This window comes from Panthera leo, chromosome B1 (assembly GCF_018350215.1).
Source record: "Panthera leo isolate Ple1 chromosome B1, P.leo_Ple1_pat1.1, whole genome shotgun sequence".
NCBI lineage: Eukaryota > Metazoa > Chordata > Mammalia > Carnivora > Felidae > Panthera > Panthera leo.
The window spans coordinates 40,657,237-40,685,130 of NC_056682.1; the positions used below are offsets into that span (position 1 = coordinate 40,657,237).

At 39.9% G+C, this 27,894-nt stretch overlaps 1 protein-coding gene across 2 annotated transcripts in view; it reads right to left on the bottom strand.

Moving 5' to 3' along the window:
- The window catches only part of AP3M2 (adaptor related protein complex 3 subunit mu 2), a 34,991-nt gene extending 7,901 nt beyond the window's left edge, over window positions 1-27,090 (bottom strand). The window contains exons 1-9 of one of the 2 annotated variants that reach the window (XM_042934745.1): window positions 26,886-27,088; window positions 24,859-25,201; window positions 20,873-21,044; window positions 16,706-16,843; window positions 9,490-9,575; window positions 9,101-9,234; window positions 7,101-7,308; window positions 6,682-6,826; window positions 3,260-5,540 (exon numbers count right to left, since the gene is read on the bottom strand). In XM_042934745.1, the coding sequence (XP_042790679.1) occupies window positions 5,440-5,540; window positions 6,682-6,826; window positions 7,101-7,308; window positions 9,101-9,234; window positions 9,490-9,575; window positions 16,706-16,843; window positions 20,873-21,044; window positions 24,859-25,131 (1,257 nt within the window). In that variant the 5' untranslated portion in view covers window positions 25,132-25,201; window positions 26,886-27,088 and the 3' untranslated portion in view covers window positions 3,260-5,439. Of the gene's footprint in view, window positions 1-3,259; window positions 5,541-6,681; window positions 6,827-7,100; window positions 7,309-9,100; window positions 9,235-9,489; window positions 9,576-16,705; window positions 16,844-20,872; window positions 21,045-24,858; window positions 25,202-26,885 lie in introns of those variants that run through there. The other variant, XR_006201589.1, reaches the window with a different exon arrangement.
- Between the last annotated feature and the right edge of the window lie 804 nt (window positions 27,091-27,894).

Below are 27,894 nucleotides of genomic sequence, written 5' to 3' on the forward strand. Positions count from 1 at the left end.
CAGTAGGGGGTTCCTGAAGAAATGTTCTAGTCTGCCTGCCTCAAGTATTTGTCAATGGGCTGCAGGTTATAAGGAAACTTAATTTATCTACCATTTCCTTCTGCCTTTGTTTCCCACATCACTAGGTGCTGTGGACAGTAAAAAGGGGGAAGAAGGCAGTTCTTGGTTTGACAGGGAAATAAGGTACTTAAAGAAATACCAAGGATAGGGGCACTTGGGTGGCTCAGTTGGTTGGGCATCTGACACTTGATTTCTGTTCAGGTCTTGATCCCAGGGTTGTTGAGATCAAGCCTCTTTCTCCCTCTGCTCCTCTCCCTGGCTCACACATGCTTGCTCACTCTCTAAAAATAAAAAAGAAATACCAAGGTAGAACAGAGTTGGGTCACAAACCGGCAGAGAGAAACTTACTGGCATTCAGTTGCATTAAGGAATCTTAAGGAAAAAACAGGTAGGGCTTTTAAAAGTTGGCCAAGATTTGGGGCGCCTGGGTGGCTCAGTTAAGTTTCCGACTTCAGCTCAGGTCATGATCTTGCTGCTAGTGGGTTGGAGCCCCGCATTGGGCTCTGTGCTGACAGCTCAGAGTCTGGAGCCTGCTTCAGATTCTGTGTCTCCCTCTCTCTCTCTGTACCTCCCCTGCTCGCACTCTGTCGCTCTCAAAAATAAACAAAATATTTTTTAAAAAATTGGGTAAGGTTTAGACTCGTGGAGAGGGGTGGGCAAGGGACTCTTGCAGCAAGGAATGTCACTGCATGAAAAGATAAAGATCTGGAGAGCAAAAAGAGCAGTGGGAGTAGGGAGAGGATTTTGTACAGGTTGTCAGAAGTGAAGTTCATGAAGAACACAGGTAGGAATTTAGATGACGGTGCTTTGAATGCCAGGCAGTTTTGGACTTCATTCTGTAGGCAGCACAGAGCCACTGGGGTTTACGTGTAACAGGAATGATGAACTGAACAGAGCCGGGGAAAATGAACCACGAGGTGGATGGAATGATAGCAGACTGGGCAGGGAGGCTCCGTGGCCAGCAAGCACAGCAGTAGGAAGGAGAAGCGAGGGGAACCAAAGCATGACCTCCCTAGCATAGCGACATCCCACTGTTGGGCAGACGAGAGAGGCTAGTACTTGGACCATTTTCTTCCCATCCCATTTAGCTTTCCCTGTCATCAGAAAGAATGGACTCCCAGACCAGTCCATGTGACTTAAGTAATGTTGTTTTCTGTTTCTCTTAGATTATTTTCTTAACTAGAGATGCGACTCCTATTCCTGGCTGCAGCCTGCCAGATTTTATCACCACTGACATCCCAGATCCCAGAATAAATCTGAGATGCCTGCCCTTGGGTATGTGCCGACAGCTTCCTGGAGAGGAGAAAAAAAGGTCTCTTGAAAGGCTGTTAGAACTGCTCAGTTTAGACGTTCTTAGAAGCACATAGTTTCAGCTCACAAAAGCAACCCTTTAAAGCCCAGAACTTAATTTAGAGAAGGAGAAAAACAGACACACAAACAAAAAACCACCACTTCCCTGAAATGTTCAAGTCCCTGGAGCAGTTGAATAAATGCAGATCACAGAGACTGAAGTCACAGATTTCTCAACTTTAGGCTGCCCGCTACTTCCCTGTACAAGGGGCAGGTTTTGTTTTAGATCAAAGTGTACCTCAGCCATTTTAGAGAAACACTGCTTGAGGACAGCAATAGGAGACTCCCAGCTCCCACATCTCTGCCAGGAATCCAGGTGGTTTCAGGCCCTCCCCTTTGCATGACAAGCTTTTTTGCAGAGGGTGAATGAAATATGAACTGAAGCAGTAAGGCCTTGATGGGGTGGGCCAAGTTAAAGGCCCCAACATTCCTTTGGATGAAGTCCTAGCAACGGCCAACTTGGATGAAGACAATTGCTCACAAGGGGCCACTGACTGAGCTACAGGGCAGAGTACCAGCCCTGCAAAGAGACCCCTTTGAATTATACTAAAATACATTCAAAGAACAACAACACATCATTTCCCAGCGTAGGTTAGGAAATTCAGGGTAAAATGTCTGGAACTTCTTAGGCCATGGAACAACATATAAGGGGAAATTAAATAGTTCCTTATCCCCAGCTGGCTAATAAAGCAAATAGATGCTAACAGACCTGAAGAACAAAATTAAGAACAAAGATTATCAGATAGCTGTGCAATACATTTAAGTGGGCAGCGACTTAGAGAAACTCAGATGACAGAAATAGCCACCCTTCTAGAGCCCAGATCTAAAGTCTGGTGATCGCAGAGTGTCGTAAACTTCTGGTTCCACGTCTAACTTCAAAAGCCAAAAACTCACACAATCCAGTACTTGGTATCTTGGGGGGAGGTTTAAGAGTTTCAAATTCAATTCCCCTTTTAAAATTCTAACAATTAAAAAAATTAATCCCATCCTGGCATGGCGTCGCCACCTACTGGCCACAGAGGAAAGTACAAGTTTTACAAAATTCACCATGGTGCAAACAGGACTGCCAGACCAAGGGCAAAAGACATATCAACGACTAAGACAGATGGGATGGAGTATTAATAAACACCAACCACTGTGGTTTGCGAACAGAAATAAGTCCTCTTCATGGCCAGGAGGGATTTACAAAAGGGTATCAGTACAGATATGGGATAACAACCAGTATCCATACTTTACAAAGACTGCCAATGACTTATCTTCCAAGAAATCCCTATCACAATTAAGATGTCTAGGACCTGGGGTGCCTAGATGGCTGGCCAGGTGAGCATCTGACTCTTGATTTCAGCTCAGGTCATGAGTTCCCCTACTGTGGTGAGACTGAGCCCTACATCAGGCTCTGCTTTCAGTGTGGAGCCTGCTTAAGATTCTCTCCCCCCTCTACCACTCTCCCGAACTCACTCTCTAAAATGTAAAAAAAAAAAAAAAAAAAAAGATGCTTAGGACCTTGAAGCCCTGTTTCATGCCTGAACTGACCAACATAAGGTCAAGAGAGCAGAGAAAGCACTAGAATAGCCATCAGCAGCTTGAATGGTTTTGTCTTTTCCACACTGGGGAAAACATGATCTCAACCTTTGCTTTTACAACCTTAAAAATGACATTATATCAACATCTCCTATTTCCAGAGGTAACTAGAAAATCACACTATAACATATGGCTTTAGGCCTGCTGGTTGAAGAGACAAAAATCATAAGATCCTCCCTAAATTGATTTATTTCTTAGTGCTTCTACTGAGGCCTACCAGGCATAGCACCACTGTTAGTCCTGATAACAAAACACTTAGGACATAGAGGACTGGTAAAACTGAACTTTATTAAGACTTAAGCATAGGAGATACTTCCACATAAGACACATATTTTGGAATTGAACAGCTCGATCACAACACCCTGCACTAGTTAATGTTAACACACTGCTGGATGGTAGCAGTAATGTTCTCCACTGGGCTCCAGAGGTCTGCTACACAGGTGACATGTTACTTCATATGCCAAGGCCCGCAGGTCGCATACCCTACATACTCTACTTCTCCTCAAGTTCTTCCCTTGAAATTAGGGTGAGCTGTCCACGAGGAAATTTAGCAGCTGGATTTATAAAGCTAAAAATATCCAGGAACCAAGACTGGTTGTTTCCTATGACCTAGGAAACCTTAAAATCCTTCAGAGCCCTCAGGAGAAGTAATTCCAAGTATTCTGGGATCACAGAGGCAGAGATGTTTCCCCTACCTTGCCAGGGGTGTATATAGGACATAGTAGTTCAGGAAAATTCTGGAGTGATGGACTATGAACACATCTGTTTGCATACAACATGATTTATCCCAGAGGAAAACCACAAAGCAACATTACTCTGCAGCAAAAACAAGTCCAGGAAGTAGGGAGATAAAACTAGCAAAACAAAATTACTTAAATATTTAGAAACAGGACTTTAGAGAAAAATTATATGGTTTGAAGAGTATAGGTCTTCATTTTTCCCCACGCATGAAGCAGAGCACAGTATCACTCCTTAAGCTATAGCAGTAAGAATTTAAAAACCTGTCTTTTATATAAATATTTAAGTGGTTAATATATATATCGAACTAGAGTAAAAATTACCCACTGGGAAAGTCTGAGGTACTCCCTCAGTTGCCATGTTCCTTAAACTGGGTTACACATGATCAGCATGGCCCATCTTCCTTCAACATCAGTTTTATTCAAAGGTTTAGGGAATTTCTTTCTGCCTTGAAACAAAGATGGTTAGGTAGGTATATATACTGTTGATAAATCTATTACAGTCCAGTGCAGAAGACTCCAGGGAAATCAACTTTACTGAGCAGCTTCCAGGATGAACCATACCCCTTGACGGTAAGCTTTCTTTTTTTACTTAGGGTTACTGCTGGAAAAGTTTCAGACAGCAAGGCTTAGACTCCAGCACCAGTCTAGCACTGACAAGAGTAAATAGGGAGTCACCACTGGGTTACAGCTGTGATGTACTTCACGAGGAATGAGTTGGCCACCTACACTTCAATACTGCGACACACAGAATCTGGCTGCCCTGGGGATTATGGGATTGCTTTTCTGAAACTGTCCTTGTGGAACAGGAAAAAGGCTGGTGAATTCTGTGATATGAGAATTCTTCTGGGTTAGGGAAAGGGGCATTTCAGGCAACCGCCACCAGGAAGAGGGCAGGTCACTTTCTCACTGCAGACGACAGGCCAGGTGCTAAAGGCTAACAGTCGTTAGTATCTGAAAACTGGTCAGATAGTGGCAGTCTTCAAAGGAAAATCTGATTCTAATGGAGTCTTCCATGTCATTAGCGGACCCGAATTTAAGAATTTAAGTGAATTCCAGTTCACTTCTAGAAGTACTAGTAATTTTTTTATATTTATATCAAAGTAGAGGGATCAGAAAGAAACCAACTCAACTCTATTCTTTCCAACCGTCCTCCCGGTGGGGCTTGACTGCTCTTCCCCACCTCCCACCCCCCGCTCTCGTCTGAGCACGTGTGCTCACACGTCTTTACTACCACTTCCTTTCTTCTCCCTCAAAGGTCAGACCCTTTGCTGGCCTTCCCTTGACTAGCATTCATTTTATTCCAAGCTTTCTTTCCTTCTTTCTTATCTTTCTCTCCACCTTAAACAACAAACAGAAGTCGTTCATTGACTTTAGAGAAGTAAAGCCAAGCAAGTAACAAATGCTAGTCCTTTTCTATGGTAACCATGTTCAAAATAGTTCAATATGGCATTAGGTATCTCTACCCTCTGTCACACAGCTCTTCTCTCAGAACTGAGTTGATGCTGATTGTGTTTGACTTCGGTCTGGTTCTCCCTGGCAACCCTTCTCTCCCTTGATTAGCTCCACGGCACTGCAGGCTAAGGAAAAAAGGGAGTGGGTGGGTCCAAAAGGGGATACTGACCTAGGAGACAGGCTGATTACTTTTTACTTTTAGACAAGTAAGAAACAAAAAAGCATTAGTGAATGTTCTTTTTGCAAAACTCTCCCTTCAGGTTCGAACTTGGAATTTTCCAGCTTTGGTCATGTATTTTATGCCCTTAAAGGGTTTGTACTTTTCCCCATACATATCCAGACGATTCACCTTGAGTCCTGGAAGGAAAACATAAGCACTATTCAAAAGAAGCATGTAGCGTATCTGTCTAAATTCATTTCAATTCAGAGATCAGTGGGATAGAGATAGCTATAACAGTGAACCAGAAAAATAATAATAATTTTCCCTTATTTATTTCACTTTTCTGAGGCTCACAGATTTGTCACTCTTGGCCCACACACTGATAATAAAAAATTGCTCCAACAAGAAGCTATCCTATTAGAAGACCTGTTTCTAAAGTGGGAAGGGCAGAAAGTTATATGCAGATGAAAGGAGGATAAGGAAAAATAAGACCACTCTATGTTTTTGTCCAGCTATTGGACAGAATACATGAATTAATGAAATTAATAATGAAATAAGGCATAACTCAATAAATGCATTAATAAATGAGTGTTTCCTATAAGTATTCTCACTGCATTAAGCAGAACATATTTTATACTGTATAGGTCTCTAACATTTATGATGAGTTTCTAATTTAAGTGAATGCTAATCACTTAAATTAGATAAGTTTTGTTGGTAAAGAAAAATAGGAACTTCATATAAAGCTGAAGTCATCTCCCATCTATCTTACTTACATGGCTGTTCTAAGGATTAAATAATAAAACAGATGACAAAGGCTTAAAACACTGCCTGGCACATAGTAAATGCCCAGTACATGATAACTATTACTATCATCATCATCCTAAGACAGGTGTAGACTACAGTGGGCTGACTTGGGTTCCACATGTTCATAAAAGCAAATACGAAAGTCTTCTGAAACTGGGGGGATGGAGGGGAAATTATTCTTTTCAGTGACCAGCTGAGAATGCAGAAGCCTTCCCATTCTAAAACCCTTTGAACCCCAAACTGACAACCCTAGGATGACTCAAAACCTGCTGGGGAACGCCCTGTCCACCTACACTGTTTCCTTCTCAACTGCTTCTTAGACGTTTTTGGTCAGGTCCCTTAATCCAACTTCAGAAAGTAAGGATTATAGATTTCCCCCAGAAATGCTAGGAAGATTTTACTCCAGATTACCTATCAGGTAATGAAACCAAACTCTGTAAACAGGGAGTCAGCAGAAGGCTTTCTGATGTCTGCGTCCTAGTGGAGAAAGCCACTTCTGTTCTCATCAAGCCACTGAAGCCAAGAATCACTTACCAGAAATGGCCAGCTGCTGGATCTTAAATTGCAGGTTAATTGTGGGGTTCTCATCTGGTTTGGAAGCTCCAGCCTGAAGACTCATGGTCCCCTTTAAACTTGGTAGCTTTTGGGGATTTATCTTTCCTACATCCCAAGACAGCATCTTCAAAGAAAAAGAAAGAAGTTACAGTGGAAGCCGTCAATTGAGGTGGCTGATCTCTAACCTCAGGGTATCTGTTCACAGTATTACAAGCAGCCTCTAAACTGGCTTTCAATAGAGAAAACTATTTGTCACCATAAATTATCTCAAGGAAAAAACGATGTCCCTCTGATCAAGCTCCCCTTTCAACAAGCTGGAAAGTCTATTGGAGAGCTCCTGCATAATGACTTCTATTTAGCATCAGCAATTCAAAACTTCCTGCTTATTCTCCTCCTACCTTGGTAACTGGGTCAAATGTATGTGTCCCCTGAGATGGAGTGAGGCTCATATTCAGGACCCCTTTGGGCATCTGGCTGGTGACAATCACTCCCTCTATGGTCTTCCCCATAGTCTGCTTCGGTCCCACCGTTATTTCAAAGCGTCCAAGTGAACTACTATCCCGGAAACTGATGTTATGTTTGACATACACTGGAATTGCCACCAGACTGGAAAAGGGAGAGATGAAAAACCAATTTCATTACTATACTGGAAACAATGGCAACATTTTCTCATTTTATCCTAAGTGCTTTTTTTGCCTCATTGAGGATTAAATAAAGCAATCTAGCACTTAAGAGAAAGTTAGTGCTCATTAAGTTTGCGGCTGCTATTTTTGTTGTTGTTATATGTCTAAACAAGAACTTTTTTTCTCAAATTGGAATCTGAGTACACCTGTATTCAATCCCCCTAACCCAAAAGAGTGTTAAATTATCCTATGAGAAACCATAAAAGGCAGTCATTTTTGGTCTTGAACATTCTCTTTAATATCTTGCCTAAGGACTTTTAAGTATTATTACCTACTTCTTTACTCCTTATATTAAAAAATAAACACAGGAAAAAAAAAACAGTAATCTTTAATTTTTTTTTCTTCTTGTAAAGCTAAGACGCTCTCTAGTAAATAAACTAAGTCTTCCAATGACTGAATAAGACAACAAAAATCAAAGAGTATACTAAGCCTACTATGAGAAAGGCATTACAGATCAAAATTAGGAGTCACCATATTTCTGTGTTTTACTTTACAACATGTGACCAATAATTATCTGTACTTGGGAGAGTAACATGCATACCTCATGGACCTTTGATAGTATCTCGGGAGTGCCTTTACCTGACTTTCTCTGATCCTCACAAAAACCCTATGAGGTATGGTAGGTTGTCACAATAGGACAGAACAGGAAACAGAAATCACAGATTAATACCAAAGCAATAACAGTTTTTAACATCTATTAAACACTCCTGTGTGCCAATACTATGCTAAGTGTTTTAGTTCCATTACCTTGTTTAATAAGTATGAAGTAGGTACTGCTATTGTCCTGTTTTTCTAGATAAATAATGATGTCCTTATACTTCACTAAGATTAAGTAATTTGCCCAAGGTCATGTATCATAAGTACTAAAGATGGGATTTAAGTGCAGGCAGACTGAGTCCAGAGTCTTTGCTCTCAAGCACGCAGATATTTTCCTAAGTTATTTATCCCAAATCACATAGGAAAGTATTGGTGGCTCTGAGGTGTCATAGCTCTTTTCAGTGTGTATATCTTCTACTACACACCTTCTAAAAGTCCTTAGACAAGACAGGGGCACCTGGGTGGCTCAGTCAGTTGAGCATCCAACTTTAGCACAGGTCATGATCTCATGGTTTCTGAGTTCAAGCCCCACATCGGGCTCTCTGCTGCCAGCTTGTCAGCACTGAGCCTGCTTCAGATCCTCTGTCCCACCCCTCCCCTGCTTGTATGCTCTCTCTCAAAAAAATAATAAAACATTTAAAAAAATAAAAAAATAAAAATAAAAGTCCTTAGACAAGATATTAAAGAGAATGCTCAAGACCAAAAATGACTGCCTTTTATAGTTTCTCATAGTATAATTTAATGCTCTTTTGGGTTAGGGGGATTGAATATAGGTGTACTCAGATTCCAATTTGAGAAAAAAAGTTCTTGTTTAGGCATATAATAACATCAACAAAAATAGCAGCAGCAAACTATGAGCACTAACTTCCTCTTAAGCACTATTTAGATTGCTTTATTTAATCCTCAAACAAGGTACTTTTTTCATTTTCCACTTAGGGGATAAGAAAACAGACACAGAAAGGTTAAGCAACTCACCTGAGGTTACCCGATTAGTTAAGTACAGAAGCTGGAATTTGAACCCAGGTAACTCCATAACCTGAGTCCTTAATCACTACGGATACTATTTCCACATATACACATATACACAGATTCTGTTCTTAATTATAAGGGCTGCTTACTTCTGTGCACTGACATGGTAAGAGAGCAGGCGGAAGTTTCCATCAGGAGGAATGAAGGAGAGGATACGCTCAGATTCCCAGCGCTTGAAACGGACACAAGGATGGAAGCTGACATCATCCAACAACCTGGGATTCTGTAGTTACCGGGCAAGGAAAAGCAAGAAGTAGGAATTAAACACCCACATTTCTTTCAGGAAAGTCATTCAGATGTTGTTTTTATTTAAACACATGCACACAGAAATTCTGTAGCTACTTATAGAAAATTCAAGCCTGATATAAACTTTGTAGTTGTCCTTATTTCTTATTGTTCCATTCCATTCTCACCACTGTCTTTCCAGAAACAGTTAATTTCCCATCCCAAGATGTGAACCTGTGGTTCAGGATTTTACCATGAAGGAAAGCGTAAGGTCTGGCATTCCAGTCAGCTTGACACAGGCATCAATCACCCCCTGGATCTCAGCAGTAATTGTGGAACCTGAGATAGGAACAAAACAAAGAGAAAGTAAGAAGCTATTCGACGCTTCTCCGTCCTTCCCAACGAACTTACTTCCTCCCTACCACCTTCTTTAACTTTCTCTTTTCCTTCCCAACTTTTTTCTTCTCCCTCCCTCCCTTTCTTCTTTCCTTCTGTCCATCTATCCAGTTCATCTACCTAATCCATTGATCCATCCTTCCAAACACTTATCAGCTGCATATCAAGTATGAGACACTAGGATGAAGCAATGGGGATAAAAGATTAAAGAGACAATTAGCTTAAAGAAGTTTTCATTCTAGCCCCAGAATCAAAAAGGGTGTCATCATAACCAATGGTTCAGAAAACGTCATAGCAGAACCTGCTCTCCCTAAGGTCCCCAATGAGCTCTGCTGCTCAATCAAGTGGGCACTTTTGGTCTTTATCCCACAGGACCTGTCTGCAACATGCCATTTTTGACCACTTCTTCCTTTGTAAAACACTCCTTTCTTCTAACCTCGCCTAGTTTTCTGTTTTTCTAGCTCCTCTTCCTCTGTGCTTTCTGTAGGCTTCTCTTTCTTTGCACATCTTTTGAATGCTGATGTGTTTTCACAATTCTGAACGTCTCTTTTCTTTCACTCAACATGGTCTCCTTGAGTTACTTCACCTACTTCCCAAGGCTTTGATTGTCATTAATGGCCAAATATAGCCTACTCTTTTTTCAGGTTCACAGTCTCACTCCTGCCAAACTAGACAGCTTTACTTGCATGTCATGGAGGCACTTCAGACTCTATACATCAAAAGGTGAGCACATCAGCTCCATTCCTCCATCTGCTCTATTTTCCTTCTTTTTAAAAAAAAATTTTTTAATGCTTATTTATCTTTGAGAGAGAGAGAGACAGAGCACAACTGGGGGAGGGGCAGAGAGAGGGAGACACAGACTCTGAAGCAGGCTCCAGGCTCTGAGCTGTCACCACAGAACCTGATGTGGGGCTTGAACTTACAAACCGCGAAATCATGACCTGAGCTGAAGTCAGACACTCAACAGACTGAGCCACCCAGGTGTCCCCTATTTTCTTTATGATGGTACCATCTAACCTGCTGCTTAAGTCAGAAACATACATGCATCCTTGACTAATTATATTTCTTCAGTGCTCATATCCAATCAGTTATCAATTCCTCTCTTTTCTGACTTCTGTCTCTTACATCTATTCATTCCTTTCCTTCCTGACCACCATTATGGAATCTATATTTTGTGCCTGGACTTCAGCTGGCAGCCTCCTGGTTTCCCTGCCTTCAGTTGAAGCCACTCTTCACACTGCAACTAGACTGATAGTTTTCAACTACAAATCTGAATCAAGTCACTCCCCAACTTAAAACTCTTCAATTGCGGGGCACCTGGGTGACTCAGTCGAAATCATGACTCTTGATTTCAGCTCAGGTCATGATCTCACAGTTCGTGGGTTCGAGCCCCACATTGGGCTCTGTGCTGACAGTGTGGAGCCTGCTTGGGATTCTCTCTTTCTCTCTCTCTCTCTGCCCCTCCCCTGCTCGTTCTCTCTCTCTCAAAATAAATAAATACACAAACCTTAAAAAAAAAAAAAACAAAAAACCTCTTCAATCACTCCCAATGGTTCTCCTTAAAATGGCATGCAAGGCATGCTAACTATCTACCTAGTTGTTGTGTACTTTTTTTTTGTGGGAAAACTTCTACTTAAATGCAAAACTCTTAAATGTATGACTCAGTAATTTTTAAATATGTATACACCCCATGCAAATACCACCCACATCAAGATACAGAACCTTTTTTTTTCCCGTTTTTAGTTATGCCTTTATTCACCTTTGTTATAATATATTTGTTAACAATATACTTGTTTTAAAGATCCTACAGACTGACCACCCATTAATGTAGAATATATGTCACCCCTCTCCACCTGGCAATCTTTTTTTTTTTTTAAAGCAGAATTTCTTCTAGGAATCTTACTGATCACACAGTAGTTACAAGAATGTCAGATATAAGAATGTATACAGTCTAAACAAGACAGGCTGATTCAGAATTTACAGGTTGTAAAAATATACGTGTCAAGGGGCGCCTGAGTGGCTCAGTTGGTTAAGCATCCGCCTTTGGCTCAGGTCATGATCTTGCGCTTTGTGGTTCGAGCCCCATGTCGGGCTCTGTGCTGACAGCTCAGAGTCTGGAGCCTGCTTCAGATTCTGTGTCTCTCCATCTCTTGGCCCCTCCCCTGCTCATGCTCTGTGTCTGTCTCTCAGTAATAAATAAACGTTAAAAAAAAACAACTAAAAAAATATACATGTCAAAAGTTAGCCATATGGACAGATGCATACAGGGGAAGAGATGATGGGAGGTTGGGGATCGAGGGCCCTGTGCAGTAACACTGCCTTTTCCTCCTCCACAGTAAATAACTTTAGACACAGAACCTTCTTAGCATCCCAGCATGCTCCTCTTGCATCCCCATGCTAGTTCTGACTTCTGTTACCTTCGATGAAGTTGTACCTGTTTTCAAACTTCATATAAATGTATATAACTGTATATAATCTTATGCATCTATCTTTTTTACTCAACAATGTAAGATTCATTCATGTGCTGGATATATGGATTATTCATTCTTTTTCATTACTACACAGTACTCTCTTATGGGACCATATTGAAATTTGTGTCCTGTTACTGGTGGACATTTGGGTTATTTCCAGTTCTGGGCTAATATGAAAAGTTGCTGCCTACTTAGTTTTAAAGCCTCATTACTTTTTTTTTTTAATGCCTCTCAATGCATTCATGCTGAACTACTTTATTTCCCAAAAATATTTTACTTACCTTAAAGTGTTTGCACCTACTTTGTTCCCAAATCCCTGAAGGTCTTAGTAACTTCCATTCATTCTACTGATAAAGCATAAACACTATCAGCTCTCTTTACACTTTGCTCTGGATGGGTGGGATACATCGCTTATATTCTGCCTTTTTACCTCCCTCTTCCTCACTAGACTCTAAATAAGCTTCTGCAGCCATAAACTCTCACTTTCTTTCTTTCTGGCCTCTTTTGTCTCCTTTGTTTGTAGAACCTCATCATTGTCAACAACAAAATAACATCACAATCACGATCACTGTCAATAACAATAGCTACAATAAAGTCAGGTCATAAAGAGGTCCAGGACTTTGTGTATTGAACACAATTCAGGATTAAGGTTTTGAAAAGACTTTGCTGCAGAATTTAGAAATTATTAGTCAAAAAATGTTGAAATCATTATTGAACCAAAAGCCAGTGGCCACCACCCACATTTACATAACAAGAATCTCCAAAGGCTTGTCATGGGAAAGATGTAGACCCCCTCTATTTTGACAGACTACCAATTGTCCCTGTAAATGACATATCTTTATTCATTATTAACAAAGAATTGTTGTTTTCCTATATGTGTGGGAAGGGGATATTATAGGTCGCTATTCAATAACTTAATTACTGGGTTTCCTTTCCTTTTTGAGAATTTCTATATCTCATCTTCAAATATGTATTTGTTGTCTTTTCATTTGCAATTCATTTCTTCTTCCCTTGCTCATTTCCAGGAATCCTTAGCCTTTTCTTTCTCCACATAATTCTCATGTATGACATCCTCACAGTAGCGATACCTCCCATTACACACCACTGTCATTATTATTATTACACTATTATCAGCAAAGATTCTCAATGAGAAGGGGACTGTGTGACCTGGAATATTCCTTCACTGTATCTTGTTCATGATCAAATATCCATTAGTCAGCACTGTGCTACAACACAACAGGTTTTCGATAAGCATTTGTTGAATGAATGAGTTCACTAATGTGAAAAGAACTTTCTACAAATTTCTAAGCTCTAGGACATATTGCTGTAATTCAGAATAGATAGAAAAGAAGGCTCCCTGAATTTTAGTGATTACAATGTCAGTTCTGCCATCAGATTTGGGAGTCAAATACATTCAAAAGGAAATCTAAAAGAGATTCGTTTGCTACTTTTTTTACTTAAGAGGACAAGATCTAGAACACCATTAAAGAACAATTTTTTTATTTAAGAGGGTAAGATCTATAACACCAACAAGCATTGGTCTGCATCATATTATTTTGAATTGCCATTTTCAGCCTTATTGAGGTATAATTAACAAAAACTGTATATAATCAAGGTATACAACTTGATATTTTGATATATATACATTGCGAAATGATCACCACAAACAAGTTAATTAACATATTAATTAGCAAATTTCAAGTATACAATACATATTATGATGAGGTGATGGATGTGTTAATTTAACTAGATGGGGGAATCCTTTGAAATGAATACATACAGCAAATCACTACAATATACATTTTAAATATCTTACAATTTTATTTGTCCATAATACCTCAATAAAGCTGAGAAAAAGTATAAAATGCAGTATTAACTATAGTCACTGTGCTGGTACATTTCCAGAATTTACTCATCTTGCATAACTGAAACTCTGTACCCTTTGACCAAATATCTCCCCACTTCCCCCACCCACTAGCCCTTAGTAACACCATTCTACCCTCTGCTTCCATGAATTTGACTATTTTAGATTATACAGATAAGTGAGACTATGCAGTGTTTGTCTTTCTCTCTCTGGCTTATTTCATTTAGCATACTGTCCTCCAGGTTTATCCATGTTGCAAATGGCAGAATTTCCTTCTTTTCTTGTGACTGAATAACATGCCTGTGTGCATGTCTATCTCACATTTTCGTTATCCATTCATCCATCAAAAGACATTTAGGTTGGCTATTGTGAATAATGCTGCAATGAACATGGGAGTGCAGATACCTCTTCGAGCTAATTCTTTCATTTCCTTTGGATACACCCAGAAGTGGGAAAACTGGATCACGAAGTAGTTCTATTTTTTATTTTTTTGATGGTTTTCCATGAATGTACCAATATACATTCCCACCAACAGTGTACTAGGGTTTTCTTTTCCCCACAACACTACTAACACTTATTGTCTGCCATTTTGATACTAGCCATTATAACTACTGTGAGGTGATATCTCATTGTAGTTTTGATTTCCCTAATAATTAGTGACGTTGAGCACCTTTTTATACATCTATTGGCCATCTGTATGTCTTTGTTTGATAAATGTCTAGTCAGATCCTTTGCCCACTTTTTAATCAAGTTATCTGTTTTTTTTTGCTATTGAGTTTTGTGTGTTCTTTGTATATTTTGGTTCTAACCCCTAATCTGATATATGGTTTCCAAATATTTTCTCTAACAGGTTGTTTTTTCACTCTGTTGACTGTTTTTGTTGTGCAGAAACTTTTTAGTTTTTGTCTATTTTTGCTTTTTGTTGCCTTTGCGTTTGGTGTCAAATCCAAAAAAAATCATTGCCCATACAAGTGTCAAGAAGTTTTCCCCTACCCCACCCCCCAAAAAAGAAGTTTTTTCCCTATGTTTTCTTCTAGTAGTTTTATGATTTCACATCTCACATTTAAGTCTTTAATCCATTTTGAGTTGATTTTTTTTTTTTTTTTTTTTTTGGTGTGAGGTAAGGGTCCAATTTTATTCTTCCACATATGGATATTCAGTTTTCCCTGCGTCATTTAATGAAGAGACTATCCTTTCCCCATGGTACAATCTTGGCTCTCCTGTTGAAGATCAGTTGACTGTAAATGTTTAAAAATCAGTTTTTTAGAAGATATTTTTTAAAGACTGCCCCTCACAAGGACTAACCAATTCTTTCTGTTTTTTTAATTAAAAAAATATTTTTTTAATGTTTATGTATATTTTGAGAGAGATAGAGCATGAATGCGGGAGGGGCAGAGAGAGAGACACACACAGAATCCGAAGCAGGCTCCAGGCTCTGAGCTGTCAGCACAGAGCACAACGCAGGGCTCAACCTCATGAACTGTGAGATCGTGACCTGAGCTGAAGTTGGGCGTTCAACCAACTGAGCCAACAGGAGCCCCTAAAAGATATTTTTTGAATGTTTATTTATTTTGAGAGAGAGCACGAGTGGGGGATGGGCAGACAGAGAGAGGGAGAGAGAGCATCCCAGGCTCCATGCTCAGTGTGGAGCCTGATGCGGGCTCAATCTTATGAACCATGAGATCATGACCTGAGCCAAAATCAAGAGTGGACGCTTAACCTACTGAGCCACCCAGACGCCCCATTTATTTCTGAGCACTCTATTCTGTTTCACTGGTCTATGTGTCTACTTTTATGTCAGTATAATACTATTTCAATTACACAGTTTTGTAATATATTTTGAAATCATGAAGTATGAAGTCTCCAGCTTTGTTCTTCTTGCTCAAGATTGCTTTGGCTATTTGGAATCTTTTGTGGTTCCATATGAATTTTATGACTGTTTTTCTATTTCTGTAAAGAATGCTATTGAGATTTTGACAGTGATTAACTGAATCTGTAGATCACTTTGGGTAGTATGAACATTTTAATAATATTAATTCTACCAATCCATGAACACAGGATGTCTTTCCACTTATTTGTGTCTTCTTTAATTTTCTTCATCAATGTTTTATAATTTTCAGAGTACAAGTTTGGTTAAGTTTATTCCTAACTATTTTGTTCTTTTTGTTGCTATTGTAAACGGGACTGTTTTCTTAATTTTTTTTTAGAATAGTTTATTATATTTAGAAATGTTTTATATGTTGATTATGTACCCTGCAACTTTACAGAATTTGTTTACTAGTTCTAAGAGTTTTTGTCGAGTATTTAGGGGTTTCTATATATATGATTGTGTCATCTGCATTATAATATTTAAGTCTATTCCTAGTACCCAGCACAGTGCCTGACACAAAGTAGGTGCTAAGTTAAAATGAATGATCTTGAATGGGGGATAATTCTGATACTAGCAAGCATTATATGAAGGAGACTATTTCCACTTTCAAAACATTTTTTTAACGTTTATTTTTGAGAGACAGAGAGAGAGAAAGAGCGAGCAAGCGGGGTAGGGGCAGAGAGAAAGGGAGACACAGAATCAAGCAGGCTCCAGGCTCTGAGCTGTCGGCACAGAGCCTGACATAGGGCTCGAACTCACAAACCATGAGATCATGACCTGAGCTGAAGTCAGACACTTAACTGACTGAGCTACCCAGGCACCCCATCTTTATACTTTCCAGTTCTGAAAACAGATTAAAAACACCTACCTGATTTATCAATGATGGCATCAATCTCTTCGATCACATCAAAATAGGCCTCGTTGTTAGTGTATTTCACCCCAGTCCGTCGCCAGGGCACCACTGACAGCTGCCCAGTAGGAAGCTGGTCACCTACATTGGTGCTTCCTAAGATAATGAATATTACTGTAATTTAATTCCATTGTGGTTAGATGTAACCAGTTATCTAATAATCATAGAACACTTCCCTAGGAGTTTCTATGCTCCCACTCTTCATGCACTCAATTGAAGAATTAAAAAAAAAAAAAAAAAAAAGATAAGAGTTTCCCAACTTATATATGGGTAACCTAGTCTATTTTAAAAAGTTGTTGCCATCTGGTCTGCTTCCTCGACCAGAATAAAGGTTAAAAAAGTTACTTGAGAAACAGATATCATATTTTGGTTTTGAAAGAAACCTGAAGTTGGTCTCTCAAATTTCACAATAGCTTGTAGCTTAAATAATGTATTGAATTTCAGTAGGGATGGTAATCTACATAAATATAAAATTTTCATGGGTAAAAACAGTAGTCTAAGGTACGTTCTTAGGTACATTTATGCTAGGTGTTCTTAGGTACATTTATGCTAGGTATTAAAATGTACACATTTTACTACAACTAATGTACACTGAATGTTAGGAAAATAATACAAATTAGATCTTTCCCTAAGAGTTGCAAATCAATTCCTTGTTTTTTCCTCCCACAAGCATCAAAAATATTTTTTTAATTCAAAAGTTCTATACTGAAATTCTGAAATATTATAACTAATTAAAAATCTATTTCCTTCTTTTGTAACCTGGACCTTTTAATCTAAAGAAAGAAACATTAAACACACGCATATATTCAGCATATTTACACAACATTTCAGCTTTTCAAAAGGTACTTTCAGCTCAGGTATCTTTTTCTAGATTTAAGAGAAGTTCAGAAAAATGACTCCATAGTATTTATAAATGATCCAGGCACTAACAAAGAGTTTAAGAGTTAAATGAATCCAGAATATTGAAAAACCCAACAAATGTGTTTTCTTAAAAAGAGGCACCATATGTTAAAACATGTCATTAGGCTATAATAATTAAAGCAGTATAGGGCGCCTAGGTGGCTCAGTCAGTTAAGCAGCTGACTTCAGCTCAGGTCCACCGTTCATGAGATGAGTCCCGTGTCGGGCTCTGTGCTGACAGCTCAGAGCCTGGAGCTGCTTTGGATTCTGTGTCTCCCTCTCTTTCCGCCCCTCCCCTGCTCATGCTCTGTCTCTCTTTCAAAATAAACATAAAAAAAAAAAGTAATAATAATTAAAGCAGTATGATAAGGCAGGAAAGCCTAAAAACAGACCAAGAATCCATAATGACTTAGTACAAGATAAAAATATCATTTTAAAACAGGGGAAAAGGATAAGTTATGGTGCTAGGAAAACTGGTAGAAATTTTGGAGAAATAAACAGAGCCTTACTTGATATTGTATACCAAGATAATAGACTAAAGAACTAAATCCAAAAGTAAAACCATAAAAGAACCAGAAGAAAATACACTTTTTAAAAAAGACCTTCCCTTCTCTGAGATCAAAAAGACATTCCCCTATGTTTTCTTCTAACAATTATAAGGTTTGTGTTTAACTCTTTGCTGGAATTTACTGTACAGAATGAGTAGGGAAGGACTTCATTTTGTTCTATATCAAAGCCGACTGTCCTAATATAGTTTATTTAACAATTGGCCCCTGATTCATTGATTTGATATATATGACATCTATCTATACCAAATTCCTACAAAAGAAAGGGTCTGTTTCTGAACATTCTACCTTATCTTAGTCACCTATCTGTCTATTACTGGGCCAATACCTATGTTTTTAAAATTATCAAAACTTTATATCTTGTATTTGATAGAACACATTTTCTCTCTTGCTTTTCTTTTGAGAGACAGAGGGAGAGAGTGAGTGCGTAAGTGCAGTGACTGCACAAGCTGGGAAGGGGCAAGAGAGAGAAGGGAGAGAAAATCCAAAGTAGGCCCACACCATCAGCAGGAGCGCTACACTGGGCTTGAACCCATGAACCAGGAGATCATAACCTGAGCCAAAACTAAGAGTCAGATGCTAACTGACTGAGCCAACCAGGTGCCCCTCTCTTACTCTTTTTAAAAAATATTTATTTTCAAAACTGTCTTGCCCTTTAATAGCTGATCTATCTATGTATGAGTTTCTGTCTCCTGTCCTATATGAACTTAATATAGCTTGATATTTGTTGACAAGGAAAATCCACCTTTGCAGTACTTTTTCAAAATTGTCCCGGTATTCTTGCATATTTATACTTAAAAAAAGTATTTTTTTTCAGGGTGGGGAGCGCCTGGGTGGCTCAGTCAGTTAAGCAACCAGCTCTTGATTTCAGATCAGGTCACAATCTCACAGTTGTGAGATCGGGCTCCATGTCTACATCCTGGCTCAGCGTTGAGCGTGGAGCCTGCTTGAGATTCTCTCCCTCTGCCCCTCCCCAGCTTGCATGCAGGCACATGCACCCATGCTCTCTTTCTCTCTCAAAAAATAAAAACATAAAATATATATATATTTTTTTTCTATCAGTTTGTCAAATGTCATGCAAACCCTTGTTTATATATGAAGCAAGACCCACAATGTAAAACCTGAATGAAGCAGAATGACTAATATGACTAAGTCAGAAAATTTTAAATGTAGCTAAACAAAAACACCATAGACAATGTTAAAAGGCAGATTGTGAGAAAATATCTGTGACATAGGATTCAAAAAATATACAGAACTACAAATGATCATGTATACTGGAAATATACATGATGGTTTAATGTGCTTAAATGAAAGGACTTCTCTTAAACTAGTATGAGGGGGTGCCTGGGTGGCTCAGTTGGTTGAGCGTCTGACTTCGGCTCAGGGTCATCCTCTCGCAGTTCATGAGTTCGAGCCCTACATTGGGCTCTGTGCTGCCAGTTTGGAGTCTGGAGCCTGCTTCAGATTCTGTGTCTCCCTCTCTCTCTGCCCCTCCCCTACTCATGCTCTGTCTCTTTCTCAAAAATGAATAAACATTAAAAAAATTTATGTTAGTATAAAAAAACATTTCAATAAAAGAAAAGCTGGACAAAGGACACAAGTAGATAATTCACTATAGAAGAAAAACAGTCAATAAATACTCGAATGGGTTTTAACTTCCTTAGTAATAAAAAATGAGTGTGTAGGGTGCCTGGGTGGCTCAGTCAGTTAAGGGTCTGACTCTTGGTTTCGGCTCAGGTCATGATCTCATGGTTTACAAGTTCAAGCCCCATACAGGGTTCTGTGTTGACAGTGTGGAGACTGCTTGGGATTCTCTTTCTCTCCCTCTCTCAAAATATATAAATAAACTTAAAAAAAATGAGTGTGTAAATAAGACATGACTAAACTATTAAATGCCAAAGTTTTGAAAAAATTAATAATAGGATTGGCTAGGATGCACAGAAACAGCTACTGAAACTATAAATTTTCTAGAAGACAATTTGGCACAATGCATTAAAGTCCTTAAAATGTGCATGCCCTTTGATTTAGCACTTCCATTTCTATTACTGAAAATAAATCAAAGAAGATGTACACAAAGATTTAGGTATAAGAGAGTTAATTCCCGTTATTTAAAAGAACAAAAAATCAGAACCATCATAAATATGGATTGAACAAATCACTTAGGGTCTATTTCATATGGTAGAAAATTATAAAGTCACTAAAAATTATGTAAAAGAAAATGTATCATAATGGGATAATGTTCACAAAATATTGATGAAAGTTTTAAAAAATAGACAAGAGTTGTTTTTAAAAAATCTATGCATCTATTCGTTATTCATCTGTCTAGAAGAAACAGAAAATATGTCAAAATTATGGTGTGATTAAGTTATTTTCAAGGTCTTTGTGCTTTTCTGTATCTCTGACATTTCTTTAATAATCATGTGCTTCTTCTGTAATCAGAAAGAAATGCTTTTTAAAGAGGCATACTTTATTGTCACTGAAATCAAGACATTTTCTACATAACAAAAACATATTTCAGGTCATAATCAAAGACTATAACGAACAAAAATTAAAGCACCTGGACATCTGAGAGCCCAAAGACAAGCACTCAAAACAGTGCACCACACCAGAGAAAGCCACACCCAGGATGGCAGCAGCTTGGTTTCCTCTTTCTCCATACCTGTTATGGTGTTGACAACCGTTCGAAGGATAGTGGGAGGCTTTATCAGTTCTTTGAGGATGTTTGACTCGGTAGCCAATGGAAACCCATTGTCAAGCATCTCTTCCAGTACCTCATAAACCACAACCACATTGTCTTTGATCACTGGCTCTGAACAGACTCCAAAATAATCCTGATGAAAATACAATATGTAGAATATATAGCATTCAGAGATTGTAACAAAAAGAATCTTCCTAAAAAATAAGGACCTAGTCCTGTCCATGTGTTTACTCAGTGTTTCTGGAATATTCTTCTGCAATGAAGGAATGAAGCATAACCTTAGTTCTCTTAAGCAACCCGGTTTGGTAGATAGAACAGTGGACTGGCTTATAGTACTAGTATCATCACTAACTTCTTTTATAAATTAAGAGAAAGTCATTTAACCTTTTGGGGTTAGTTTCTTCAACTAGACAAAACATGACGAATACAAAACTGAACCTAAACTATTACATGTGCTTAGGAACAAGAATTTGAAAGAACTATGCAAAATAATAATACTTGATATGACCCAGATTGGACCTAAAAATCTTCTTAATGCTTTCTGTTGTGCTATCTCTTAACACTGATACAGCAAATAAGAATGAGAAGGAAATAAGGGGCGCCTGGGTGGCGCAGTCGGTTAAGCGACCGACTTCAGCCAGGTCACGATCTCGCGGTCCGTGAGTTCGAGCCCCGCGTCAGGCTCTGGGCTGATGGCTCGGAGCCTGGAGCCTGTTTCCGATTCTGTGTCTCCCTCTCTCTCTGCCCCTCCCCCGTTCATGCTCTGTCTCTCTCTGTCCCAAAAATAAATAAAAAACGTTGAAAAAAAAAAATTAAAAAAAAAAAAAAAAAAGAATGAGAAGGAAATAAAATGAAATGAGGGAGATGAACTAGCACACCAGAAATTCTCTAAGATGTTAGGATGATTCTAAGAAGGCTTTGTCTTTTTACTAACACAGGCTAATCTTAGATACTAAATTATCTGGGTTGTGGAAAAAGCACTGGATTCCAAATCAGAAGACCTGGGTGGTAACCTTATTGTCACTTACCAGAGTAAGTCATGCTAACTGATACAGGTCTTGATTTCTTTACTAGTATAATCAGGATAATACCACTGGACACACAAGGAGGTTATAAGAACTAAGCATGATTGATTAAATGATAATACATGTGGAAATGCTTTGTAAATTATAAAACACTTTGTAAAACGTGATGCATGATGACGAAAAAGAAATGCTAGTAGTCATTTAGCGAGGCCCTTCTAGAGGCCCTTCTAGGAACGTGGGTCGCATCTTTTACAGGACCTCTGAGATGGTCATACAATCCTTCTTGAATTCATCCATTTGCCTTTTGAGAAAGCCCATTCTATTCATGGAAAGCTCTGATTATTCAAAAGTTCTTTCTTTTGCTAAACAGAAATTTGCTTTCTAGATCTGCCTTACAGAACAAATTTACATAACAGCCCCACAGCTATTTGAAGACAGCTAACTTTCACTTCATTTTTTTTTTTTTTCTCCCAGCCAAACCCTGTTTGATCCTTCCACTATTCACGCTATGGTATGGTTTCTAGATCATTTCACCATCTTGCTATTTCTTTGGATATGCTCTAGTTTTCCAACATGCTCCTAAAATCATGACATCCAAAACTGGACTGTACATGTGATCTAAATTAAAATTACATCAGATAATAACAATTGTCAGAGACATTGCAATATCTAAGAACACTTAAGAGTCAGGAATGTGTTTCTAAAACAAGACTTCTTTAAAAATGAGGATTTAAGAAGTGGGGGAGGGGACACCTGGGTGGCTCAGTCGGTTAACCAGCTGACTTCGGCTCAGGTCATGATTTTGCGGTCTGTGAGTTCAAGCCCTGCATCGGGCTCTGTGCTGACAGCTCACAGCCTGGAGCCTGTTTCAGATTCTGTGTCTCCCTCTCTCTGACCCTCCCCTGTTCATGCTCTGTCTCTCTGTCTCAAAAATAAACGTTAAAAAAAAAATGTTTAAAAAGAAGGGGGGGAGGTAACACATTTCCTCCCAAGAGTGTTTTTATTTTGAAAAATAAATAAAACACCTCACCAGATTTTATCAATCAGACATAACGTGAACTAAGCAGTTGGAAAGAAGACTTGTAAGTGTGACAAATTGCTATAGCAAAATTATGTGCAATTCTAGCGCTGGAACTCTTCCATCATATTCTAGTACTAAACAAATAATGCAGCCAGAGAGAAAAGACATTAAAATCAGGGTATGTCCATTTACTTTTAACAAATCCTTCAAAAATGACAAGCTCTGAAGTCCCAGACTTCCAAACTAGGAACTTTACTGTTATCCCAAAGTCCTCTGTGTTTTCAACGAGATTAAACAACTTTTCTCACTTCCTGTCTCGTAACAGATTACAAAATATTGCTATGGAGGGATGAAGCAAATGCTGGGTTTCACCAATGGGACTGTTAAACTTAGAATGGGGTAAAATATCATATGTGGAAATCATAATAAGGCTCAATTAGAGTAGTTTAAGGTCATAACTACTGGGTTCTTCTACTTTTAGTTACTCCACATACTGGGGTTTATAATTCTCAGGTTTTCACTGTGGGAAAGAACTGGTATGCCACATGAGAACTGGAAACCCAGAATAGTACTACCAGAAAGTATTTGTGGGAAAAAAATTATAAAATATATTTTCATTTTCCAGACATGTGATACAGATATGACTGGAAATGAAAGGACTCTTTGACTTATTTTTTAATTTCACCATAATATCTGAGTCATCATTCTCTTCTTCTTCTCTTATTCCACAATTTCTGTATTCATATGACCAATTCCAGACCACACATGACACAGAAATTAAACCAAAGGGCCCTTGCTTCTCACTTATTGTATGACGACAATAATAAGAGGCAAATGACCGGGGAGCCTGAGTAGTTCAGTCAGTGAAGTGTCCGACTTCAGCTCAGGTCATGATCTCATGGTTTGTGAGTGTGAGCCCCACGTTGGCTGTGCTGACAGCTCAGAGCCTGGAGCCTGCTTCAGATTCTGCGTCTCCCTCTCTCTCTCTCTGCCCCTCCCCCACTCGTGCTCTGTCTCTCTCTTAAAAATAAATAAACATTACAAAAATAAAATAAAATAAAATAAAATAAAATAAAATAAAATAAAATAAAAGGCAAGTGACCATAAGAGGTAGAATTTGAGCAATTCTTTTAGAGGGAGGATCCCATATTTGAATCCAGGGTCTGGGAAGCCTAAAATCCTGAGCTAATAATAGTGCTGACATCTTGATATAACTTACTTTCACTTCCCCTGTACCCTGCTCCCCAAGATCTTCAAATCTACTCCTGAAAGAAAAACTCAAAGTGAAAACTGTGTCTTGTAAAATGTGTCACTTAAATTCCTACAGGAACAGAAGATTTTCCAATCTTAGTTTGCAATGAAAGCTCATCACTAGTACTCAGACGCTTTGGATAAGCACTCCAAACCCAAGATGAAGTTTGGCTTCACAAATTACTCTTGCCAAAGAGAGTGAAACAAGCATTACTTAGTTTTTTCTAACACTTGAAAATATACGTGTCTTTACACACTCATTACTTTTTGATGCAACTCATAGCAATGTACTTAACAATGGCTAGCATCAAGCCCACTAAAAAAAAGAAAAAAAAAAAACCCAAACTAAATTCCTCTGATTTATGAATAAAAAGTGGGGCGATTCCAATCTCCAGAACTAAAATGACTGTATATAATCATACCAAGTAGAGTGGCTTCCTCATGCAACAGGTTCAGAAGTATTCAATGTACCATTTCAGGTGCAGCCAGTTCCATAAACAGAAACAAGGATCTTATCAGATGGGAGAGGAAGTGAGCAAAGTCAGTTTTGATTTTTTAAAAAGTTCCTTAATTGAAGCTGAATACAATGGAAACAGAACTATACAGACACTTTATAATTTACACGCATGAGCCTTCTCACATCCACGCACCTGAAACGTGTCCACTACTCGGTGAAGGAACTCAATGACAAACAGCGGTGGGACCTCTGTCTGGATCACAGCCACAAAAAAGATCTTGTGACGGTAAACACTTAAGAGATAGTGGTGAGGAGTCGGAATAACTGGAGGTACATTTTCTGCCTCGGTAGCTCTCTCTTGTGCCTCAAAAAAGTAATCACAGACAGAACGGCTGACCACACTTTTCCAATGTTTTTCCAGGAAAATATCTCCAGAGGAGTTGATCAAGAAAAGGCTATGAATCATGATGGAGACTGTCAGTGAGAGAGAGAAGTCTTTTTCAGTCTGAAAGCCTCAGGACTGCCAATTTTCAACCCTAAAAATAAAAGAAGCTATGGTCAGTTCCACTCAACCAAAACACCTACCTATCTTTCACGAGTAGACTCATGTCTTCCTCTTCTTTAAGAGCCTGAAGTATTGCTCCCTACAATTCCTAAGGATAATTCATCAGCCATCTTGTTTGCCAATTATATACTGCCTGGTTATCTTTACTATTGCCTTAATTACTACCACTTAAAACTCAATTTAATTTTTGGATGTCTGATATATCAACTGGTCTGGAAGCTCCTTGACAAAGAAGACCATGCCATGGGGCGCCTGAGAGGCTCAGTCGGTTGAGCATTCAACTTTGGTTCAGGTCATGATCTCCTGGTCTATCGGTTGGAGCCCCGGATCAGGCTCTGTGCTGACAGCTCAGAGCCTGGAGCCTGCTTCGGATTCTGTGCCTCCCTCTCTCTGTCCTTCCCATGCTTATTCTCTGTCGGTCTCTGTCTCAAAAATAAACATTAAAAAAAAAGACCATGCCTCATGTTTTTTGTTGCCTCATTGCAGTGCTCCCTGCACAGAAGAGAGTTTCAAAGAATATTGAGTTTTATGTATTCAGCCACATGAAATGAGAAATGCTTATGGTTGCACAGTCTTATATGGCAGCCATCAGCTAAATGCAGCCAGTGAGCACTTGAAATGTACCTGGTCTGAACTGAGATGTGAGGTAAGTATAAGTTCCCACCAGATTTTGAAGGTCTTGTATTTAAAAAGGAATTTTAGATACCAATAATTTAATATTGATTCGTGAATTAATATTCAGTTAATATTGATATTCTGATATGTCAGGTTAAGTAAAATATATTAAAATTAACCTAATCTTTTTTAAAAACGTGGTTAGCAGAAAAGGTAAAATTACGTATCTGGTTCGCTTTATAGATCTATTGGACAGCGCTGGTCCATAGGTGGAAAGCTATCATTGTGGTCTTTATTCATGGAGTCAGACCGCATTCTTAGAGTACTTGTTATGCACAAGGCTCTGCACTGGATGCCTTAAAGAAATCTGAGGGATACCCCAGGTCGCTCAGGCGGCAGCATCTCTACGGTGCAGTCCCCAGGAAGAGACAGCCGGCTGTACCCCAGCTGTGGCCATTCCTCAAGCTGGCTGCGAACTGGACCAGGTGGTCAAACCGCAATGGCCTGTTGTACCAAGGGCCCCAGGGAGAGCTTAATCCCTCTGCCCGGGGACGAGACAGCAGGAGGGAGGGGAGGAGGGGAGTAACCAGGCTGGAGAGGAGGAGAGGCGGCTGCTAAACAGGGTTATTTTTGGTCTCAGCCCAGCTGCCTGCGAGCAAAGGATGATGGAGGCCCTTTAGGGTGGGGGTGATCAGGAGGCGGATTTAAGGTGTGCGCACATTCAGGCGGTGAAAAAGGTCGCCAGACAGCACACGTGCGTTGCCATGGCAACAGTGTCCCCTCCTCCTTCAGCCACCTGGTCTGAGCGGGCCACCTTCCCAGCCCGGTAGTTGGTCCCTCACCTCTCTCCCCGCCATATCCCGTAGCTCTGAGGGTCAATCCCGCCACATCTCCTAACTCTGACCCTGCCACCCGCGCCCCGCTGGGACCCCTGCGTGCCCCCGCCCGCACCCTCGTGTGCCCCAGCCTCCAGCCCCCGCCCCGGCCCGGTGCGTGCCCGCGCTGCCCCTAACCCCACCCGGGTCTTCAGCCCTTCTCACCCAGCCTCTCTCTTCGCAGCGCCCACAGTTCCGACGCTCGGGCAAGCCCCACCCCCGACCGCCCCCCACACTCGCGCCGACGGCCGCTCATCTGCTGATTGGCTGGCCGACGGTCCTCACGGCAGCACCGCCCACGACCGGGACCTAAGAGCCGCTGATTGGACGTCAGTGAACCGCTCCTCCCCTCTGATTGATCGCTGTCCGCGGGTCACATTCTTCTTGGCTTCGAGCTCCCAGTTGGCCCGTGTTGAGGCTTCGGCAACCTCCGGTTGGTGCAGCTCTGTGGCTCCGAGCCCTGATTGGCTGTCGAGATCGGTCTGAGGGCCGCCTGGACCTTAGTCAACCAGTCACAAAGGGGCAGCTGCTGCTGCCACCTTCGTAAACGTGGAAGGCACCTCGAGGGGGATGCTAAAAAGTGTGACTTCCAGGGCATGAGTTGTGAAATAGCATCAGAATAATAAGCCATGGGTAGTAACAACTATTTAAAAAGAGCCACGATGTCTTTTCATTTATGTACATTGGGTAAAGATGATTGGCTGTATATAGCATCAAGAGCTCTGGACCTGGATACAGGAGGCCTCTTCCAGCCCCAGCTAGACAACTTAACATTGGACAAGGCACTTAACCTTTCAGAATCTCAGTTCCCAGATCTGAAAATGAGAGAGTTGGGCAGGTCTCTCTGTAAATTGCATTGGAGTTCCAATGACTTTGATAATACATTTTAAGTGATTTAAATCATTGTGATCCAGAGAGCCATGAAGTAGAAGTCAGAAAACAAGGCTTCACCTTCAGTTAAACTAAAAATTAGTTATCAAATGAGATGACATATGGCAAGGTGCCTGGCACATAGTATGTGTTCAATAAAACAGCAACTGGTGTTAATGGTAATAATGTTGATCTAGACCACAAGGCTGCCACCCTGCTTGGGCTTTAGTTTTCACTTTGGTGAAAGGAAGCATGAGTGGCAGCTCCTCCGTAAAGAAGACCATGATAAATGTATATTGAAGGT